The following is a 21130-nucleotide window of genomic DNA, read 5'->3' on the forward strand; positions in this document are numbered from 1 at the left end:
TATTATGTTTTAAATTGCCATTTTAAGTTTTCAATCTTTTGTAAACCACCCAGACAGTTTTTGGTTATTGGGCAGGAGAGAAATGTTAACAACAACAATCGCAACAATTTCTTCCCCCAAACCCTTCAAAATGGCAGTCATAATTTCCAAGGTTGAAGGTTTAGGGCTTCTGCACTACCACAAACACATAACTGTGGCCTTTAGGCTCCATGTGGTCCCTACAAGAAGGCCAAATAGATTCCTGCACTCTCTGATCAGATCATGGAGAAGGAGGAAGGTGAAGGATGAGGGGGAAAAGCAGCTCATCTTCATCTGTGGCACTGTTGGATAGATTTATTTATTTATTATTGCATTTATAGCCCGCCTTTTTTCCTGCAAGGAACCCAAGGCGGCATACATAATCCTCCTCCTCTCCATGTTATCCTCACAACAACAACCCTATGAGGTAGGTTGGGCTGAGAGTCTGTGACTGGCCCAAAGTCACCCAGTGGGTTTCCATGGCCGAGTGGGGACTAGAACCCGGATCTCCCGACTCCCAGTCTGACACTCTAGCCACTACACCACAGATGGCTGTTGATTGGTCCTTACTGAAACTGCAGCTTCCACCTGTGGGAGGCCACAGCCAGCCTCACCCTCATTACTGCAGGTAAGGGAAGAGGGCAGAAAGCTGGCTGTGTCAGTGACATGGCCAGGATAAAGGAAATGGGATTATTCTTTTTCTTTGGGGCAGGGAAAAGAGGGGAGGGGATTAATTGAGGGCAGGTGTGTGTGGTAAATTAATTGATGCTACCAGCAATCTAGGCCCAACCTACACAGCCGATTTAATGAGGAGAGAAAGCACATCAGGGTCGTTTGCAACAGACGATGCTTTTGCCAATCCATAACGCCAGTCCTTTTACAACTTCATTGGCTGCCAGTCCAGGTCCAGGCCCAATTCAAACTGCTGGTATTATTATTATTATTATTATTATTATTATTATTATTATTATTATTATTATTTATTTATTTATTTATTTATATAGCACCATCAATGTACATGGTGCTGTACAGAGTAAAACAGTAAATAGCAAGACCCTGCCGCATAGGCTTACAATCTAATAAAATCATAGTAGAACAATAAAGAGGGGAAGAGAATGCAAACAGGCACAGGGTAGGGTAAACAGGCACAGGGTAGGGTAAAACTAACAGTATAAAGTCCGAACAACATCAAGTTTTAAAAGCTTTAGGAAAAAGAAAAGTTTTTAGCTGAGCTTTAAAAGCTGCAATTGAACTTGTAGTTCTCAAATGTTCTGGAAGAGCGTTCCAGGCGTAAGGGGCAGCAGAAGAAAATGGACAAATCCGAGCAAGGGAAGTAGAGACCCTTGGGCAGGCGAGAAACATGGCATCAGAGGAGCGAAGAGCACGAGCGGGGCAATAGTGTGAGATGAGAGAGGAGAGATAGGAAGGAGCTAGACCGTGAAAAGCTTTGAAGGTCAACAGGAGAAGTTTATATTGGATTCTGAAGTGAATTGGAAGCCAATGAAGAGATTTCAGAAGTGGAGTAACATGGTTAGAGCGGCGAGCCAAGAAGATGATCTTCGCGGCAGAGTGGTGAACAGAAACCAACGGACTGATGTGAGAAGAAGGAAGGCCAGAGAGAAGAAGGTTGCAGTAGTCCAACCGAGAAATAACCAGTGCATGAACAAGCGTCTTGGCAGAAGAGACAGACAAAAATGATCGAATCCTGGCAATATTATACAGGAAAAAAACGACAGGATTTAGCTACTGCCTCAATATGAGGAATAAAGGAGAGCGAGGAATCAAATATAAAGCCAAGACTACGAGCTTCCTTGACTGGAGTAAGCGTGACATCATTGACAGTAAGAGAGAATGAGAGATGAGGAGAAGGTTTAGGAGGAAAAACAAGCAATTCAGTCTTCGCCATATTAAGTTTCAAACGACGATGAAGCAGCCAAGCTGAGATATCTGAAAGACATGCCGAGATACGATCGTGAACATCAGGAGAAAGTTCCGGAGATGAAAGATATAATTGAGTATCATCGGCATACAGGTGATATCGGAGGCCATGAGATTGAATGAGATTACCCAAGGGCAACATGTATAAAGAAAACAACAACGGCCCAAGCACCGAGCCTTGCGGAACCCCTACTGAAAGGGGAAAAGAGGAAGACGAGCTGCCATTAGCCAAAACGCTGAAAGAGCGACCCGCTAGATAGGAGGCAAACCAGTTATAGACAGAGCCACAAAGTCCAAGATCATGAAGGGAATCTAAGATCATGATCAACCGTGTCAAAGGCTGCAGTTAGATCAAGGAGAATAAGAACGGAATAAAGGCCTTTAGACTTGGCAGTAAGAAGATCATTGGTGATCTTAGTAAGGGCTGTTTCAGTGGAATGCAAAGGACGGAATCCAGATTGAAAAGGATCCAGAGCAGAGTTACTAGAAAGAAAATCAAGACAACGAGAGTAGACCACACGCTCCAGGATCTTTGAAACAAAGGGCAACAAAGAGACAGGTCGGTAGTTAGACAGAGATAGCCTATCAAGAGTAGGTTTCTTGAGAATAGGAGAGACTGTAGCATGTTTAAAAGCAGAAGGAAATGAACCAGAGGACAGGTATTGACATTCAAAGCCCTAAATGGTTTGGGGCCAGGTTATTTGTAGGAACACCTCCTCCCATATGTACCTGCCCGGACCTTAAGATCATCTACAGGGGCTCTTCTCCGTGAGCCCCTGCCAAAGCAGGTGGCTACTAGGAGGAGGGCTTTCTCCGCTGTGGCACCCCGGTTGTGGAATGAGCTCCCCAGAGAGGTTCGCCTGGCGCCTACACTGTACTCTTTTCGTTGCCAGCTGAAGACCTTTTTATTCTCTCAGTATTTTAACACTTAATTTGAACTTAAATTTAAATTTTACTGTTCTAACTCTGTATTTGAATCTTATATCAATTTTGCTGCGTGGTTTTATCCTGGTTGTACTTTTGATACTGTATTTTGTATCTGTGTTTTTAACCTGTTGGTAGTTTTATTATGGTTTTAATTTTTGTGAACTGCCCAGAGAGCTTCGGTTATTGGGCGGTATAAAAATGTAATAAATAAATAAATAATCACCCCACCATTTTTTACTGGAAAATGCACATTTTGGGGAAATAATTTTATTTCTGTGACCTGGAAGTGACTTAGTCCAGGGATGCGCTCCCCCCCCCCCCCGATGCCCTCTTTTTGGACACAGGCTTCTTCATGACTCCCTAGATGATGCTTACCCTTAGCCCAGTCAGGAAGTCCCTCTGGGAAGTAGTCTTGAATGAACAGGAACATTCACAAGTGTACAAAATTATGCATGGTATGGAGAATCTGGATAGGGAGATATTTTTCTCCCTCTCTCAAAATACTAGAATCCGGGGTCATCCCATGATGCTGATTGGTGGGAGATCCAGGACAAATAAAAGGAAGGACTTCTTCACAAAGCGCATAGTTAAATTATGGAACTCACTACCACAAGATGTAGTGATGGGCCACCAATTTGGATGGCTTTTAAAGGGGGTTGAATAAATTCCTGGAGGCGAAGGCTATCAATGGCTACTAGCCCTGATGGTTGTGTGCTATCTCCAGTATTCGAGGCAATAAGCTTGTATGCACCAGTTGCTGGGGAACATGGGTGGGAGGGTGCTGTTGCACCATGTCCTGCTTGTTCATCCCTGACCGATGGCTGGTTGGCCACTGTGTGAACAGAGTGCTGGACTAGATGGACCCTTGGTCTGATCCAGCATCAGGGCTCTTCTTATGTTCTTATTTACCCATTGAGAATCTGTAGCGTCTTTTTCCCATTGAAAAAATTGGAGCGGCACAGTTTCAAGCCTTCAGAATCGTGTATTTCCTGCTTTACCCCCATTGTGAGCCTGTAGCATCTGTTTCCCACTGAGAAAATCAGAGCTGCGCTGTTTCCTCTCTATTCACAGAATACAGCTCCATGCAATCAGGCAGGCTACTTCACGCGGGGCTTGACTCGTTCACAGAATGCAGGCTCTTTTAAGAGCAGTTTCACTACTCCAAAACTGGGCGCTTGGGCTCTGCTCTTTCATTTAACTTTGCACCATTTAGCGGTAGCGCAATCTCACGGCACCGTAGTTTCACCCTTGCACCACTCCGCAGCACTGCATTTTCACTCTTTCATTACTTTGCAGTTCCGTGCTTTTGTAATACAGCACCTGGTGATAGCCAGAATGGACTGTCATTTCTGTGGAGGAAGGAGGCTGACAGGAAGAGGTGTTGGTTACACCAAGGGGCTTGACGCCGTCATAGAATGCAGCCTCTTTTCTCCATTCACAAAAGTGCCATTTTAATCTTCAATCTTTCATATCCCAATGGTGGACGAGAGGGGAGAGGTGTGGGGTTAAACTATGGGGGCTTAATTCACCGCTTCCAATTAACTTCCCTGAGCAGGGGAGCATGGACATGGGCTGGGAACAAGCCTCTCTTATTGACATTCAGTTCTACTCTGCCCGCCCAACCCCAAGTACGGGGGTTTCAAGCGCTATGTGTGACCTGTGAAAAGTGGGTTTTTAGGTACAGTGTACTCTGCATTTTTGCTTCATGTGTCCTGAAAGAACAAAACCAATTTCATGATAATCTGGATAATACCCAGAAGCACATCTCATTCCGTTTTCATGTAGATGACTCCCTAGATAAGGCTTACCCGTAGCCCAGTCAGGAAGTCCCTCTGGGAAGTAGTCTTGAGTGAACAGGTACATCACTTTATCTGCAGTTACTCCGAACGCAAATCCAAGTGACCATCGGTTGTTGAATGAGCTGACAAAATCAAAGGGTCTGCAAAGTAATAAGTGAATCCTTAGGCCCCTGGGGAGCAATACTGAATCCATTAGAGTAGATATGGGCAACCTGTGGTCATCCGGACTGCAGTTCCCATGATCCCCTACCATTGGCCATGCTGGTTAGAGCTGATGGGAGTCACAGTTTCCCCACTCCTGCCTGAGAGAGTATGTTCCCCTTACTTCGAAACGATTAAAATAGCTTTTCATCACTAAACCTAGAAGAATAGATTGCTGTGGGAACTCTTTGATTCAGCCACTTTCCCACTCCAGGGTAAAACTCCACATTACAGCTGATGTGTACCGTTATGTATTGTTGCTCATGCTTCAAGTGCTGATTTTGAAACCCAAAAGGAAACCAGCAAGCTATTTGAGAAGAGCTGTGTAGAGGGGCCCAAAGAGTTGCTCCAGGTAAGGGTGATCATCCGGATGAAAGCCTTGTGGCAGCCAAAACAGCACTGTGTGTGAACATGGGGTGAAGGATGTCAGCACTGCCCATTCTTCCAAAAGGGATTCATCCAAGTTAGAATACACATTTCATGGCCAGGGGCCCAAACGCCAGAACTGGGTTGCATTTACTCTGCGACATCTTGTCTTGCCTGGCTTCAGGATCTTGGACAAGATGGCAAACTGGAGAACCCACTGGAGGAAACCTGCCCAGGACCATCGGAGAAGCACGCTCCCACCTGGCCTTTGCTATAACAGGATCCTGCAGCCAGCAAGAGCTTGGAAGCCGGCACACCAAGGCTCTGCTCAGTGCCAATGTGGTGGTTTCTCTTCCCCTGATAAAGCAGGAGGAGACTACTCTGTTTGGATGAGAAGGGCAGTGCCTTGAGTAGGGTGACCATATGAAAAGGAGGACTGGGCTCCTGTATCTTTAACAGTTGTATTGAAAAGGGAATTTCAGCAGGTGTCATTTCTATCCATTCAGCACCTGCTGAAATTCCCTCTTCATCACAACAGTTAAAGCTGCAGGAGCCCTGCCCTCCTGACCAGATGCAAAAGAGGGCAGGACACCTGTTGTGATGAAGAGGGAATTTCACCGGGTGCTGCAGGCATACAAACGACACCTGCTGAAATTCCCTTTTCTACACAACTGTTAAACATACAGGAGTCCTGTCCTCCTTTTCATATGGTCACCCTAACCTTGAGTAGGATGCCAAGTCTGTCCCTCCTGCAAACACAGAGGCACTTTCACCCAGAAAGGGGCCTACTTTTTACTTTGCTGTATTGATACATCTGTCTGTTTAGAGATGATTTAAAGCCGCAGCAGGAAAGGTATTCTCCAACTCACGTCAACATCCCGACACATCCACTGAGGCTGGGCAATTTTTCATCTAAACAACATCTTCTTGCTCTCTTTTCAAGGCAGGCCATAATTATGATGATGATGGCCTGCAAGTACAGAAGAAGAGCCAAGGGGGTAGTGAAGGCATCAATGAATCTTTAGAAACAAACGCAGAATAACCAGAGTCAACAATTCAGTTTGCTTCTGCACAAACTCCATAGTACTGTAGAATAGGTAATGCTGGAGAGGCAGGTAGATTATACACCACACCTCCAAACTGCCTTCAAACCTGGTGAGATTAGTGCTGCGACAGGCTAAACCAGAAATGTTGTGCTACAATTATTATGGAAGCTCTAACGATTGCTAAAATCTACCATTAAAATTCACATCCCCTCACAGTGGGGGGCAATGGCAGTGAATCTGAACACCAGCAAGTTTCTCCAAATGGGATTCATATGTCGAAGTGCGTGCTTTAAGTGATAAACCCCAAGCAAACAATAATTATCAGTCAGCTGGGCTACTTACTGATGGAACAAGTGAATAATGTAGAAAAGTCTCCATTTCAATTATTCCTGCACAAGTGCCATTTTGGGAGGGGTCGCTGGCCCTGTTAAAGAAACACAATGGCATATAAAGCATTTATGAGGTAGGTACAGACAGATTTAAGCACCCTCCTCAAACCTGTTCGCAAAAACATGCTCTTTTAAAGAACCATCTTTGTCTAGGGGGGAATCCGCACGTCGTTCTGAGATCGCTTCTAAGTGACCCTAGTGCGGCGTGAAAGCGAGCGTGTAACTTGCCTTTGGAAGAGCCAACGAAGAGACGTCCCTCCTGCCGCCGCCGCCGCCACCCAACTCCCTCCTCGCCGGCTGGGACGGAAAGCTCGGGGGAAGAAGGTGGGGTGGAGAGCTTCTTCCGCTCTCAACCCCGCCTTCTTCAGCCGAGCTCTCCTCGCCAGTCGGCAAGGAGGTCTGCGGGTGGCGGCGGCGGGGGGAAGGACGTCTCTTCATCGGCTCTTCAAAAGGCAAGTTACATGCTCGCTTTCACGCCGCACTGGGGTCGCTTAGAAGCGATCTCAGAACGACGTGCGGATTCCCCCCTAGGTCAGCCATCCCCAACTTTCAGCATGCCCCACCCAACCTAGAGCAAACTTCTGATAGCTGAAACACACTAAGGCCACAGCTAGACCTAAGGTTTATCCTGGGATCATCCAGGGTTCGCCCCTGCCTGAGCACTGGATCCCCTGTGTGTCACCTAGATGTACAGGTTTGACCCCTTATGGCCTTAGTTAGCCTGACATGACAACCCACCCTGGAGAACAAGCTATACAGTGGCTGAATTCGGATGACACACTAATCAAGGGGGGGGGGATGTAATAGGAGGAACATTGAAATCAACCGTTGATTAGCGTGTTATCCAAACTCAGACAGTGTGGTTTATTTGCGGAACAACCCAAGGTGAGCCTGACAGATGATCGAGGTTTCCATGAATTCCTCCTCCCTCATTCCCCTTCGGTCCTCCAGCTGTCTCCAATATGTATCCCAGGTGACTTTGTGGCAGAACCCCTCTTCTCTGCCTGTCCCATCCTCCTCCCCACTCCAATCGCCACCCGAGTTGTGTTCCCTGGTTGTTGTTGTTTTTGTGGGGGTGGGCTGCACATTTGCACATATGGGGATGGAATATTTGCTGTTGTTTTTATTTTTTCAACCTAGGAATTTGCATCATCATCATCATCATCATCATCATCATCATCATCATCTCTCTTTTCTCTCTAGTGGCGGTTTTTCTAGATGAACATGATGGGCTTTGCCAAGTCATGCTCTTTTACTGATTTAGCAATTTCCTGACAATTCAATATGTTTTAAGTATGGCTTCTTCCCCCAGTTACATTTCCTCCTACCCAGTCAGGCCTTGTAGGACAAAAGGGTTTCCATTTAGGAATTACAGTGTGTGTGTGTGTGTGTGTTCAAACTCTTTTACTCAGAGACACTGAGTTATAAGGTGCCCAGGCTGGAGGCAATTTAGACTGATCTCAAACACATAATACTCTGTGTGTGCATGTGTAACACAGGGTTGCAGTTTACATTAAAACCCAGCCCAAAGCAAATCACACTGTTACAGCTTTGCTATTCACATTAACCATGTCTCTATGGAGACCATGTCCTCAGCAGGGGTTTAATGGTGGCTTGTATGCAGCAATGTTGCAGACATACCAAGCAGACTACTTGGGTGTTAGTCCAGTGCTAATCTCAGGAACACTAAGGCTGCACTATATCCATTTGCCTGGGAACATGCCCTGTTGTACCCAATGGGTCTTACTGCTGCATTGATATGCATACGATAGGGTGACCATATGAAAAGGAGGACAGGGCTCCTGTATCTTTAACAGGTGTATTGAAAAGGGAATTTCAGCAGGTGTCATTTGTATATATGGGGAACCTGGTGAAATTTCCTCTTCATCACAACAGTTAAAGCTGCAGGTGCCCTGCCCTCTTTTAAATCTGGTCACTCTAGTATAGCTCCTGCACCTTTAACTGTTGTGATGAAGAGGGAATTTCACCAGGTTCTCCATATATACAAATGACACCTGCTGAAATTCCCTTTTCAATACACCTGTTAAAGATACAGGAGCCTCGTCCTCCTTTTCACCCTAGTATAGGATTGTCCTGTAAGAGGTTCTAACATATTTATTTATTACATATCTAATCTGCCAATAACTAATGTTTTCTGGGCAGATTACAAACAGTAAAGAAACTAAAATGCTGTAGAACAGTTAAAAACATAAAATGCAATACAAATATTTAATGCAATATAATGCAAAACAACAAACAGCACAGGAATTGATAAAACAGCCAACATAGAACTAGGTTTCTAAAATGCCTGGGAGAAAACAAAGGACTTTCTCTGGTGTCGAAAAAATAACAATATAGGCGCCAGGGGAGTTTATTCCATAAATGGGGTGTCACCACTGAGAAAGCACTGTAGGTCATGAACAAAACCGAAAGATGAGAAAATTCATGGTTGTATGTTTCACTACAGAGATCTGTGTGCATCAACTAGCCAGTTTCACTTAGTGGGACAAACGCAGTGTTTCCCAGGCTTCTGAAACATACCCAAACTGCTTTTTCTCTGAATTAAAAGAGGAGGCAAACTGCACTCTGACATCGTAAAACCTTTCCTTTTAGAGCAGGAGCCGGGACTTGCAATGATGGGAGTTGTAGTCAAACACTTTGGAGGGCACCAGGTTGGGGAAGGGCTGCTCTAAACCAAAAAAAGAGAAGTAGTGGCCCTAAGTTGTTCGTCATCAGTTTTCCACAACCCCACAGTCACCTCTGCATATCCTATTCTCCAGCCTGTCCTCATGGTTTATATCTGCTTTGGGAGAATGAGAATTTCACTGGTACTTTCTGCCTCCTTAGGGAGGAAGTGGTGTTAAAAGCTTATGAGCCTGAACTCCCAATTTCCCTGCTTTTTGGAGTTTGGTTGAGAACTGTAGAGCCTTTAACGATGTTTTGTAAACCGTAGGTTTTTTGTTTATTGAATAAAGTCATCTGGCCCTGAAGAAATTTCGATGTCACTGTAGTGGCAGATTCACATGAGGGTTCCAGTGCCCCATCTAGCCACATTTAATGTAATAGATGATGATGATGATGATGATGATGATGATGATTTATTACATTTATATACTGCCCCATAGCCGAAGCTCTCTGGGCGGTTTACAAAAGTTAAAAACACTGAACATTGAAAAGAAATATACAAAATTTAAAACCATAAAAAGCATAAAATACAAACAAAAACAGTCAATATCCATTTAAAAACAACTATTCTGGGGTCAGTTAAAGAACTCAGCATATGCTGTTAAATGCCTGGGAGAAAAGTCTTGACCCAGCGCCGAAAAGATAACAATGTTGGCGCCAGGCGAGCCTCATCAGGGGAGATCATTCCATAATTGAGGGGCCACCACTGAAAAGGCCCTCTCCCTTATTGCCATCCTCTGAGCTTCCCTCGGAGTAGCCACTCGGAGGAGGACCTTAGATATCGAGTGTAGTGTACAGGTAGGTTCATGCTGGGAGAGGCGTTCCATCAGGTATTGTGGTCCCAAGCCGTGTAAGGATTTATAGGTTAAAATCAGCACCTTGAATTGGGCTCGGAAACATACAAGTAGCCAATGCAAGTGGGCCATGATGATAATTTTGTGGATCCATTTCAGTCAATATGGCCTAATGACATAGACAATGTACTTGGGAGTCATGCAATCATCTATGTGTCCTTTTGATCCCTGTCCTTCATGGCTAATTTTCGCTAGCTGCTAGGGCTTGGCTGGGTGGCCCTAGGTGTGGTTAATGCCCCATTACGTGAAGGATTGCTGCCTGAAGCTTTGAAGGAGGTCTTTTACCAATGTCGTTGCTACACCAACTATGGCTGTTCCTGGATTATGATTTTAGCCACAGTGGTGCAGGTATTGGTAACCTCCATATTGGATTCTTGCAATGTGCTCTATGTACGGCTATTCTTGAGCTTGGTCTGGAAGCTGCAGCTGGTGTAGAACGCAGCGGCCGGGCTGCTAACTGTGGCCTCTTTCCACCAGCAAGCCACGCCTTTGCTAAAAGCACTGTACTTCTTAAACCTCATCTCTTCACATGGTGTGACCCAGCCACTTACGGTTGCAGCACACTGTAGAATGTGTGAGTTTATGGCTAATTGTGTTGTTTTTATTGTTATCTTTATTGCTGTTTTGATGCATTTTATGTTCACTGCTTTAATACTCCTATGAAAAGTGGTATATAGACATTTGAATAATAAATCAATAAATAACAAAATTACCGTATTTCTTCGATTCTAAGACGCCATCGATTGTAAGACGCACACTAATTTCAGTACCACCAACAGAAAGAAAGCTTTGATTCTAAGAAATAATAAACGAACCCGCGATTCTAAGACGCACACCCCGTTTTTAGAGATGTTTATATGGGGGAAAAGTGCATCTTCGAATCGAAGAAATACGTTACAAAGACCTGGACCACTATCCTAGACAGCTCTATGAACGGGTAGGGATGAATGTTGAAAACAACAGCAAGTGTTTTGATTCCCCCCTCCCCTTTACTTCCAAAAATCACTTTGCTGAACCGATTGAAAAGAAAAGTATTTATTTATTTATTTATTTATTACATTTTTATACCGCCCAATAGCCGAAGCTCTCTGGGCGGTTCACAAAAATTAAAACCACAGTAAAACACCCAACAGGTTAAAACACAATTACGAAATACAGTATAAAAAGCGCAACCAGGATAAAACCACACAGCAAAGTTGATATAGGATTAAAATACAGAGTTAAAACAGTAAAATTTAAATTTAAGTTAAAATTAAGTGTTAAAATACTGAGTGAATAAAAAGGTCTTCAGCTGGCGACGAAAGCAGTACAGTGTAGGCGCCAAGCGGACCTCTCTGGGGAGCTCGTTCCACAACCGGGGTGCCACAGCGGAGAAAGCCCTCCTCCTAGTAGCATGACTGACTATATTAGAAACATTTAAAACAAGTTGGGCTGCATGTGTGCTCCCCTCAGGCTGGGCATATGAAGATCTCATATGTTTCAGAAGTGACTAATGCATTCAGTCTGCAACAGCCCACCCCAACCTGACACGTTTCCTCAGTCCTCAGCTAGTATGAAGACAATCTCCACCATGGGATTGGAGTGGGGCAAGATGCTTCCAGATGTGGCTTTTATTGTGCAATCGCATCGCCTCACCGTTGCAATGTTACCAGCAACAGCAGGAGGAAGTCTAGCTGCCAGGTTTGCACGTAATGACAACCCTGAGTACAAGCTAAATTGTGGGTTGTCATTGACTCATGGCTTGTCATTATGTGCAAACCTTACACTATGGTTTAACTATGGGTTGCTAGCCACAAACAACCCACGGTTTGTTTTTGGGTTGTGAACTCTATGAAAGATATTACAGAACTGTGGAATTTGGATTCCCCCCCCCCCTCATGGAGCAATGTGGCTACCTTTGCTTTTGTAGTCTAATAAATGATATACATAATGGGACCTAACAATTTCATATGTAAAATGTCCATTCAGAGACATCCTTAAAACGCAATATCAGAGGTGTATGAATTTATTTTGAAAGTACGTAAAGGTGAATCTAGCCTCTGAAAAAGGAATGTAAAGCCCACTTTTTAAAAATCTGTTTATTGGGACAACTACCAAACAATAACAACCTGCACACTGGAAGATAAAAAGCCAAGTAACCAATTGACAAGAGGGAAATTAAATGTTCAGGATTAATCAGTCTGTAATTGAAATGAAAGATGTTATTAAACAATGGTGTTTTCAAAAGAAGAGAAACTAATCAGACTGCTATGCCTAAAGTTAACCAAGAACTGGAAGCAAGTAAACTGATTTTATTCCTATATATTTTATATTCTTTGGTTGAATATCAACGTGTGATCTTTTTTCTGGCTCATGTTTTGGTCGTAGTAATCAAAATTAAAGATTGGTTGTTTTATTATGGTTTTAATTTTTGTGAACCGTCCAGAGAGCTTCGGCTATTGGGCGGTATAAAAATGTAATAAATAAATAAATAAAATAAGAACATAAGAAGAGCCCTGATGCTGGATCAGACCAAGGGTCCATCTAGTCCAGCACTCTGTTCACACAGTGGCCAACCAGCCATCAGCACAGGGATGAACAAGCAGGACATGGTGCAACAGCACCCTCCCACCCATGTTCCACAGCAACGTGAATGATTAAGGGGATTAAATATAAGAACATAAAATAATTAAACCTCTAGATAATATTGCTATTTATTTTTTGATCCTTGGACAGTCTTAAGAAAACACTGATGGCCTTACAGTAATACAGCTTTAGGTGAATGAATTAATCTACATCCAAATGTAGGCCTGAATATCGGTAAATATTTTTTTAAAAATAGATATATTGATCAATAATTATTATTTATTAATACCATCCCACTATTCTACTGAGGCCTGGAGTACAGCAAAATCATAAAAATGCAAACAATTTCTAAAAGTAATAACAAACACAATCAATAGTAAAACAAAACAAAACTACTGTATCTACGATATCATATCACAGACGTTATATATATTACTGTTTTACTGCCTTGTCCTATATGACTAGGGTGACCATTTGAAAAGGAGGACAGGGCTCCTGTATCTTTAACAGTTGTGTTGAAAAAGGAATTTCAGCAGGTGTCCTTTGTATATATGGAGAACCTGGTGAAATATCCTCATCACAACAGCTAAAGCTGCAGGTGCCCTGCCCTCTTTTAAATCTGGTCACTCTAGTAAAGCTCCTGCAGCTTTAACTGTTGTGATGAAGAGGCAATTTCACCAGGTTCTCCATGTATACAAATGACACCTGCTGAAATTCCCTTTTCTATGCAACTGTTAAAGATACAGGAGCCCTGTCCTCCTTTTCATATGGTCACCCTATATATGACCATTAGCTGTTGTACAACCTCTCTTCTCCCAGGTTCTGCCCTCAGGGAAACCATAGTTTGCCGCCAAACGAGGGCTTCTCAAAACGAGTGATTTATGGCACGTTCCTGATTGGCCACTAACAGAAGTTTGTGGGTGATGTCATTAACAGCCATGCCATCTCCTGTAATTTGCTGTGTGGTTTTATCCTGGTTGTGCTTTTTATATTGTATTTTGCATTTGTGTTTTTAGATTGTTGGTTGTTTTTATGCTCTTCATGATTTTAATTTTTGTGAACCGCCCAGAGAACTTTGGCTATTGGGCGGTATAAAAAATGTAATAAATAAATAAATAAATAAATAACAACACACAAACTTGCCCTGTGTAAAGATGGCTCTCAGCTATAAATCTTCCACTAGATGGTGCTGTTTTATTGAGTTGAATGGAAGATGCAGAAAGCTCCATCAGACAAGCGTTTTATTTCTGGTTCCTGGGCACTCACGGATTTTCACAGGTCCCTTTCACACTGTCTGCCTCTCATGTGCCTCCCGCCCCTTCTAGCCTTCTTTGCGCCACAAAAAAAACCCACCCCAGTAAGTCCCAGTTATTTTAAAGACGGAAGTTGCCGCTATCTCCTGCTGTGTGCAGGAGAAACATTGTTGGATGTTTTATTATGTTCTTAATGGTTTTAATTTTTGTGAACCGCCCAGAGAGCTTCGGCTATTGGGCGGTATAAAAAAGTAATAAATAAATAAATAAATAAAAAGCAAAACTTTGGCCTGGAGATGATGGCAGTAATTTATTTATTTATTTATTACATTTCTATACCGCCCAATAGCCGGAGCTCTCTGGGCGGTTCAGTATATTGTGTGGGTTCGGGTAATCCAAGGCTTCTTTCAACGTGCAAATGCCCAGTTCATTATTTATTATTATTATTATTATTATTATTATTATTATTATTTATTTATATAGCACCATCAGTGTACATGGTGCTGTACAGAGTAAAACAGTAAATAGCAAGACCCTGCCGCATAGGCTTACAATCTAATAAAATCATAGTAAAACAATAAGGAGGGGAAGAGAATGCAAACAGGTACAGGGTAGGGTAAGCAGGCACAGGGTAGGGAAAAACTAACAGTAGAAAGTAACAGTAGAAGTCTGCACAACATCAAGTTTTAAAAGCTTTAGGAAAAAGAAAAGTTTTTAGTTGTGCTTTAAAAGCTGTGGTTGAACTTGTAGTTCTCAAATGTTCTGGAAGAGCGTTCCAGGCGTAAGGGGCAGCAGACGAAAATGGACGGAGCCGAGCAAGGGAAGTAGAGGCCCTTGGGCAGGCGAGAAACATGGCATCAGAGGAGCGAAGAGCACGAGCGGGGCAATAGTGTGAGATGAGAGAGGAGAGATAGGAAGGAGCTAGACCGTGAAAAGCTTTGAAGGTTAACAGGAGAAGTTTATATTGGATTCTGAAGTGAATTGGAAGCCAATGAAGAGATTTCAGAAGCGGAGTAACATGGTTAATATACTGACAGGGAAAGAAGATCTTTGCCATTATATTTGAGCACAGGTTATGCCAAAATAAGGCTTTGGCAGAGGCATGATTCTAGGGCATCTGGAGGGTGTGTGCTCATCTGACAAGGCTGTATGATGGCGGGGTGGTGGTGGCAAAGCTTATTCCAGGATGCAAAAATCCAGTGTGTTGGTCTGGGGGCATTAACGCCGTGTGCAAGTCCCTTACACAACACTGGGGGCTTCTTCTAGGGGACAGTCTCCACATGGCAAAGGTGTGTGAGAAAGGGGGTAGTTCTGCTCTTACTTGGGGCAGCAGAGGCATTCAAGCTAGTCCGATGGAGCTTATCGTATCATGCATGGAATTTTACAGGGGCGGGGGACACAATGGAGACATCACCTTCCAGTAATAACCTTCCTTCCCCTATTTTCCCAGCAGTTTTTCTCTTTTTTTCTTACCAGAGAAAAAAACCCTGCAAAACTGTTGAGGAAAACAAGAGGGAATAACTGCCCTGTGCATTTGAGTGTTAGCGCTAGGAGTAGGGTGACCATCTGAAAAGGAGGACAGGGCTCCTGTATCTTTAACAATTGTATAGAAAAGGGAATTTCAGCAGGTGTCATTTGTATATATGGAGAACCTGGTGAAATATCCTCATCACAACAGTTACAGCTGCAGGTGCCCTGCCCTCTTTTAAATCCGGTCACTCTAGTATAGCTCCTGCAGCTTTAACTGTGGTGATGAAGAGGGAATTTCACCAGGTTCTCCATATATAAAAATAACACCTGCTGAAATTCCCTTTTCAATACAACTGTTAAAGATACAGGAGCCCTGTCCTCCTTTTCATATGGTCACCCTAAGTAACAGTGACATCATCAATGTGTGTTGTGAGATCACCAGCATGTATTGTGACATCATGTCACTTCTGATAGCAGTTTAGATATTTTTTTGCTGAGGGAGGATAAACATTGCAGAGTTATATTGACTGTAACAGTCAGCTAATCTGACCCCAAATCACCTGGAGATGGGCTTCACTGGACCTTTACAAATAAAGTAGTGGAAATGTAACACAGGAGAAACAAGATGACAGCAAGCAAGTCGTAACAGGTATTTATTTAAATATCTTCTCCTGCAGCTTTAACTGTTGTGATGAAGAGGGAATTTCACCAGGTTCCCCATATATACAAATGACACCTGCTGAAATTCCCTTTTCTATGCAACTGCTAAAGATACAGGAGCCCTGTCCTCCTTTTCATATGGTCACCCTAGTAACGGAGGACACTTAGCAAGGCTACTGATCATATTGAAGTGGGCACTGCTCAATTGTAGAAGGCCTTTTCCCGTCCCCTGCTAACGAGTCCGGATTGGCGAAACGTCCTCGCGGATTTCCTCCTCCTCCTCCTCCTCCGCAGCAGCAACAGCCGCCCTCGCCGCGCCACGCCCAACCCCGTCGCCGGCGGAGCGGTTTGGCTGCTCCAACTTACCCACTACTTTCCTTGAAACGCCACATGGTCCTGCTTCACCAGCCTGGACTTCACCAGAAAAAACGATCGGGGAGGTAGGGAAGAGAAGAGAAGAGAAGAGAAGACGCCGCCGATCGCCCCGTTTAATTTGGGATCGGAGCCCAGCCCAACCCAACCCTTCCGCGCAAAGCCGTTACGCTTTCACCCTCCCTCCCACTGGCGCATCCTTCCTCTGCGTTCAGTAATCGCAGCCTGCCTCTCTCTCCCCTGAGCAGTCCGATCCAACCCTTTTAGAGATTTCGCTTCCCTACCAGATGCCCTCTGGGGAGAAGCCAAGAGAGATGACCTCCTTTAAAAAAGTGCCAGACTTTTTTGCGCCCTAAGCAAGGTGAGCTATTTTCACACGCACACTCAAAAAATGCCAACTTTGATTTTTAAGAACATATGTTTCCTGGAAAAAAATAAGCACAAAACTTGAAACTGCTAAATTTATTTTAAAGTTCAAGAAATACGTCATGCCAATTATAGCAAACAAATTGGAAAGGAACGTCTATGGGTCTAAAATGCATTATTTAACAGGAATATCACCTCCAAATCATCCCCCCCCCCAACTCACATGCGTGTGCACACACACACACACACACACACTCGGCATCGCTCACTCCAAACGAACACACACATGAACACATGCATTCGCTCAAAGACCCCATGCACCCCATTCACGTTCCAGAAGTCCGAACGTGGAGCCACCCATCCCAGCATCCCTGGCTTCACTTCAGCTGGATGGGCACGGGGCACCATCTCACCTGCCCAGGCTCAGCTGAATCCTCGGGCCAGCTCACAGCCAATGTGCGTGAGTGCTGCGCTATGCCTGCACCCCTCTTAGCTTGGCGCTCTAGGCGGCCACGTGAGTGGCCTCTATGGTAGCACCGGCCCTGCTCCTTTACATGTGGAGTCTTTTTAAAATATTAGTAGTAGTATTTTTTATTGTAAGTTTCAACGAAAACAAAAACAATAAAACAAATAAAATTTTAAAAATGCAAAAATACTTGTTTCAAATATTACAACATTTTACAAAAGAAAAAAAAGAAAAAGGCGTAAATCATACATAAACTTCAGTTATATATCCAAATGGAAGTCCATTTGTGAATGGAGCCTATATACCACTCTTTCAAATGTTGCTAGCGTTGTTAGGTGTTCACTCCATTGCATTATACGAGGTGAGCTTTTATCTTTCCAATGCTGTAGTATCAGTCTTTTAGGGGTCAAGAGAGCATGAAAAATCATTTACGCTGACCATGTGTTGCATTCCAAGAAGCAGGTACATAATTTAAAAGAACAAGTACATCAGAAAATATTAAAGAGCTTTCCAGTACAAAGTTTATGAGTCTGATAATTTCCTCCTAAAAGGAGGCAACTCTTGGGTATCTCCAGAACATATGAACAAAAGAAGCATTATCTGTATGACACCTCCAACAATTAGCCAAGTTAGACAAACGTTTGTTAAGGAGACATTGTTGTGTCCAATAGACCCAAACCAAACATTTTTTGTTGAATACAACATAACCGGAGGTCCATAGATTTATCAGATACCAACGCAAAAATGGCAGCCCATTGATTAAACTAAATAGGACATTCCAATTCCCTTTTCTACTCCTGCTGGAGCCCCTATGTATTGTATTTATTCATTGATAATAAGTATTTATAAACATGAATCATGGGCTGATCTACCTGGTCAGCTTCAATAAGCGTTTCCAACAGCAAAGGAGACTCCAAGGTAGTAAAAACCATGGGGCCGAATCTAAATTCTAACCAAGGTTACAATTGCAAGAGCAGTAGCAGGCAATTCGAATTTATCTTGCAAAGTGGAAAATAGCAAAAACTCATAATCAACTCTCAATAATTGATCCTCAGTGAACATCATTCTGTCTGTCCAGGTCCACCGCAAAACCATTTTCTAATTTTTAAATCTGGATTTCCCCATAAAGTCAATTTAGCATGGGAAAATGGGTCAAAATGTAATTGGCGTGACTGTCTCAAATATCATTCTGGATGGATTTCCAATTGAGTGGTATAAAACACTTCTCTATAAAAAGGACAGAGAATGTTTTATACCACTGAATTGGAAAGCCATCCAGACCAGGTGATTTCTCAGTGTTCGTATTCAGAATTGCATTCTACAGGAGTGGTCTGCGCATGTGAGATTTGGGTGTGTGAGTTGGAACGCATACATATTCCCCTCTTCAGCTCTTTTGCCCCAATGCATGGATAGTGGTGGTCCGGGCACGCAGGGAGGGATGTGACCAAAAGTGGTGTCAGCAAGCTCAGCTTTACTCTCTCTCCTGTTCACCTTCGATTCAGCAAACACAGGCCCAACTTCGGACCTACTTCGCCCCTTTCCCCAAAAACTTTCCAATATGGTATTCTGTCCAGTTATTCTCTCCTCCCCTTCAATCCCCTTTCCCCTCCATTTTCTCAGCTTTCAACCTACTCCACTTTCTGTATTGCACACTCCTTCTGTTCTGTCCCCATAGGAAGTGCATGATAGGAAGGCAATCTTTCAGTCTACTATGCCGCCATGTTCCAGAAAATTCCAGTATGCTGGTGTAGGGCAGCGGGAAACAGCAGTCCTCCAGATTTATTGGACTACAATTTCCATAATCCCATAATTCCCATAAATTTGTAATTTTGCATTGCTGCTGTTTTTATCTGGTTGAGCTTTTATATTGTATTTTATATTATGGTTTTATACTGTTGTTTTATACTTTGAATGGTTTTAATTTTTGTGAACCGCCCAGAGAGCTCCGGCTATTGGGCGGTATAGAAATGTAATAAATAAATAAATAAATAAAATAATCTGTGACCACTGGCCATGCTGGCTGGAGCTGATGGGATTTGGAGTACAACCACATCTGAAGGGCTAAGGGGTTCCTCACCCCAGCTGTCTGCCTTTGCAAGATGGACATATACAACTAATACACTAGAAAAGTATAAAGACACCCACAGTGTATTTGCGTGTCTGCCGACCACCACACACAGTAAACATGGCCAAGTGATGCCAACTCATATCCCATTTCAGTGAAATGTACAATCACAGAACAGACAAGATCGTCATTGTAGCCTGGGCAGAAGAAAACTCCCAAGCGTAGGAGGGGGAAAAAGAGGGCATTCTTCTGTGATCTTCAGAGACCATGCAGATCTAGCCAAAGGCAATGGCTTGTACACAATTGGTTAGCAATTCCAGCAGCCGGACAGCCAAACGTTTGGGATGGGGTGAAGGTGCAGACTCTCATGGCTTATAAAATACTGCAAATACAATAGACGTCAATTTAGAAAACCATATGAAGGAGAGGTCAGCAAATAGCCAGCTAGCTGGGCATTTTTGTCATCACGCGCACCTCGTAACATCAGGGCCAACAACTCCACAGTCCATATCCTGTAGTCCAATTGTTTGTGCTCTGAAGGATTTCTATATGGCTCCATTTCAGAGGCGGAACAAGTCAGGCAAATCCGTGCTGTGGCCAGTCTGTTGAAAACCCTGGCTTTAGCTTCCGGATTCTCTGGAGAGTGGGGTTGTTCAAAAGCGTGTAGAGCAGCAGCCATCTTGTCCTGGCTTTATGCGACACCCTGAAATCTAGAAGAAGACACCATTAAATTTCTAACTATCAGAGCATCCGCGTTGCCCAAATGTCTTCCCCTTTTTCATCACAGAACAAAGTGATTCAGTACCCAGAAAATGTATTAGAAATCGGTGTAATGTGGGGGCCGTCATGACAATGGTGTCCGGGAAAGCTGCCAATAGACCAGCTAATTGGACGGAGATACAGACGTGGGCAGCGTACCCAGACAAACTCCAAGAATTCAGCCACAAACTCAGCAACACACGGTGGAGTTTGTCTTTATCTGTGCTATGAAATAACACAGTTAACTCTTTAAAGTTCAATCAGGATACAAGGTCAACACAATCCGAAACAGGAGTCAAGAGCTTTCGCCAGGATGCTCAGTTAATCTCTGGCAAGTTCCTGTTGCTTCCCAGCTCTCTAAATACCCCTCCCTGGCAGCTACAGGTGTTCCCTATTGAGTTGGCGTCTAGTATAAATACGCAGAGATCTGCGCCAGGCTTCCTTTTCCACACTATGCTGTCTAAACAACTGTGCATGTAAGCTTGTTGTTTCTCCCTCTGTGTCTTCTGAATTGGCCAAGCTCCCTGCTGGTTTAATCACCGGCACACTGGTACTTGGCTCTGCTTCCCCTTCATTCTCTGAGTTGGCCCCACTGCCAGCTGGCACCAGTTCAGCAGCCGTGACACTAGCCTCTGCCTGGATCGGTTCTGCTTCCTCCTCCTCTGAGTCCATCCCCAGCAACTCTTCAGAGGGCCTAACAAATGGCACCTTGCCACTGCAAGCCCTCAAAACCCCGCACTTGCACTCCTGTGGGTTTGCCCCCACGCTAAGGAGCGAGTGTGGGGTTTGCGTCTGAAGGAGCCGCAGCCACACCCATGCACTACTGCACAACAGCATGTTGGTGCACGGGCGCCATGGTGCGTCCGCGCCTCTCCCAGTTTTTTTTTAAAAAACTTTTTTTACCTTTATGCGCTTCTCCGGCGTGTGCGTC

At 43.8% G+C, this 21130-nt stretch overlaps 2 protein-coding genes across 2 annotated transcripts in view; both read right to left on the reverse strand.

The window, feature by feature from the left end:
- Positions 1 to 10744, reverse strand: part of LOC134400156 (stimulated by retinoic acid gene 6 protein-like) — a 37316-nt gene extending 26572 nt beyond the window's left edge. Inside the window, exons 1-5 of the mRNA XM_063128445.1 lie at positions 10618 to 10744; positions 9226 to 9241; positions 6638 to 6719; positions 6119 to 6219; positions 4692 to 4822 (exon numbers count right to left, since the gene is read on the reverse strand). Coding sequence (XP_062984515.1) covers positions 4692 to 4822; positions 6119 to 6219; positions 6638 to 6719; positions 9226 to 9241; positions 10618 to 10744 — 457 coding nt within the window. The remainder of the gene's footprint in view (positions 1 to 4691; positions 4823 to 6118; positions 6220 to 6637; positions 6720 to 9225; positions 9242 to 10617) is intronic.
- A 9272-nt stretch (positions 10745 to 20016) lies between these two features.
- LOC134400157 (stimulated by retinoic acid gene 6 protein-like) overlaps positions 20017 to 21130 on the reverse strand; it is a 39272-nt gene continuing 38158 nt past the window's right edge. Inside the window, exon 16 of the mRNA XM_063128447.1 lies at positions 20017 to 20150. Within this exon, the coding sequence (XP_062984517.1) occupies positions 20017 to 20150 (134 nt within the window). The remainder of the gene's footprint in view (positions 20151 to 21130) is intronic.

This window comes from Elgaria multicarinata, chromosome 6, assembly GCF_023053635.1.
Source record: "Elgaria multicarinata webbii isolate HBS135686 ecotype San Diego chromosome 6, rElgMul1.1.pri, whole genome shotgun sequence".
Taxonomy (NCBI): Eukaryota; Metazoa; Chordata; class Lepidosauria; order Squamata; family Anguidae; genus Elgaria; species Elgaria multicarinata.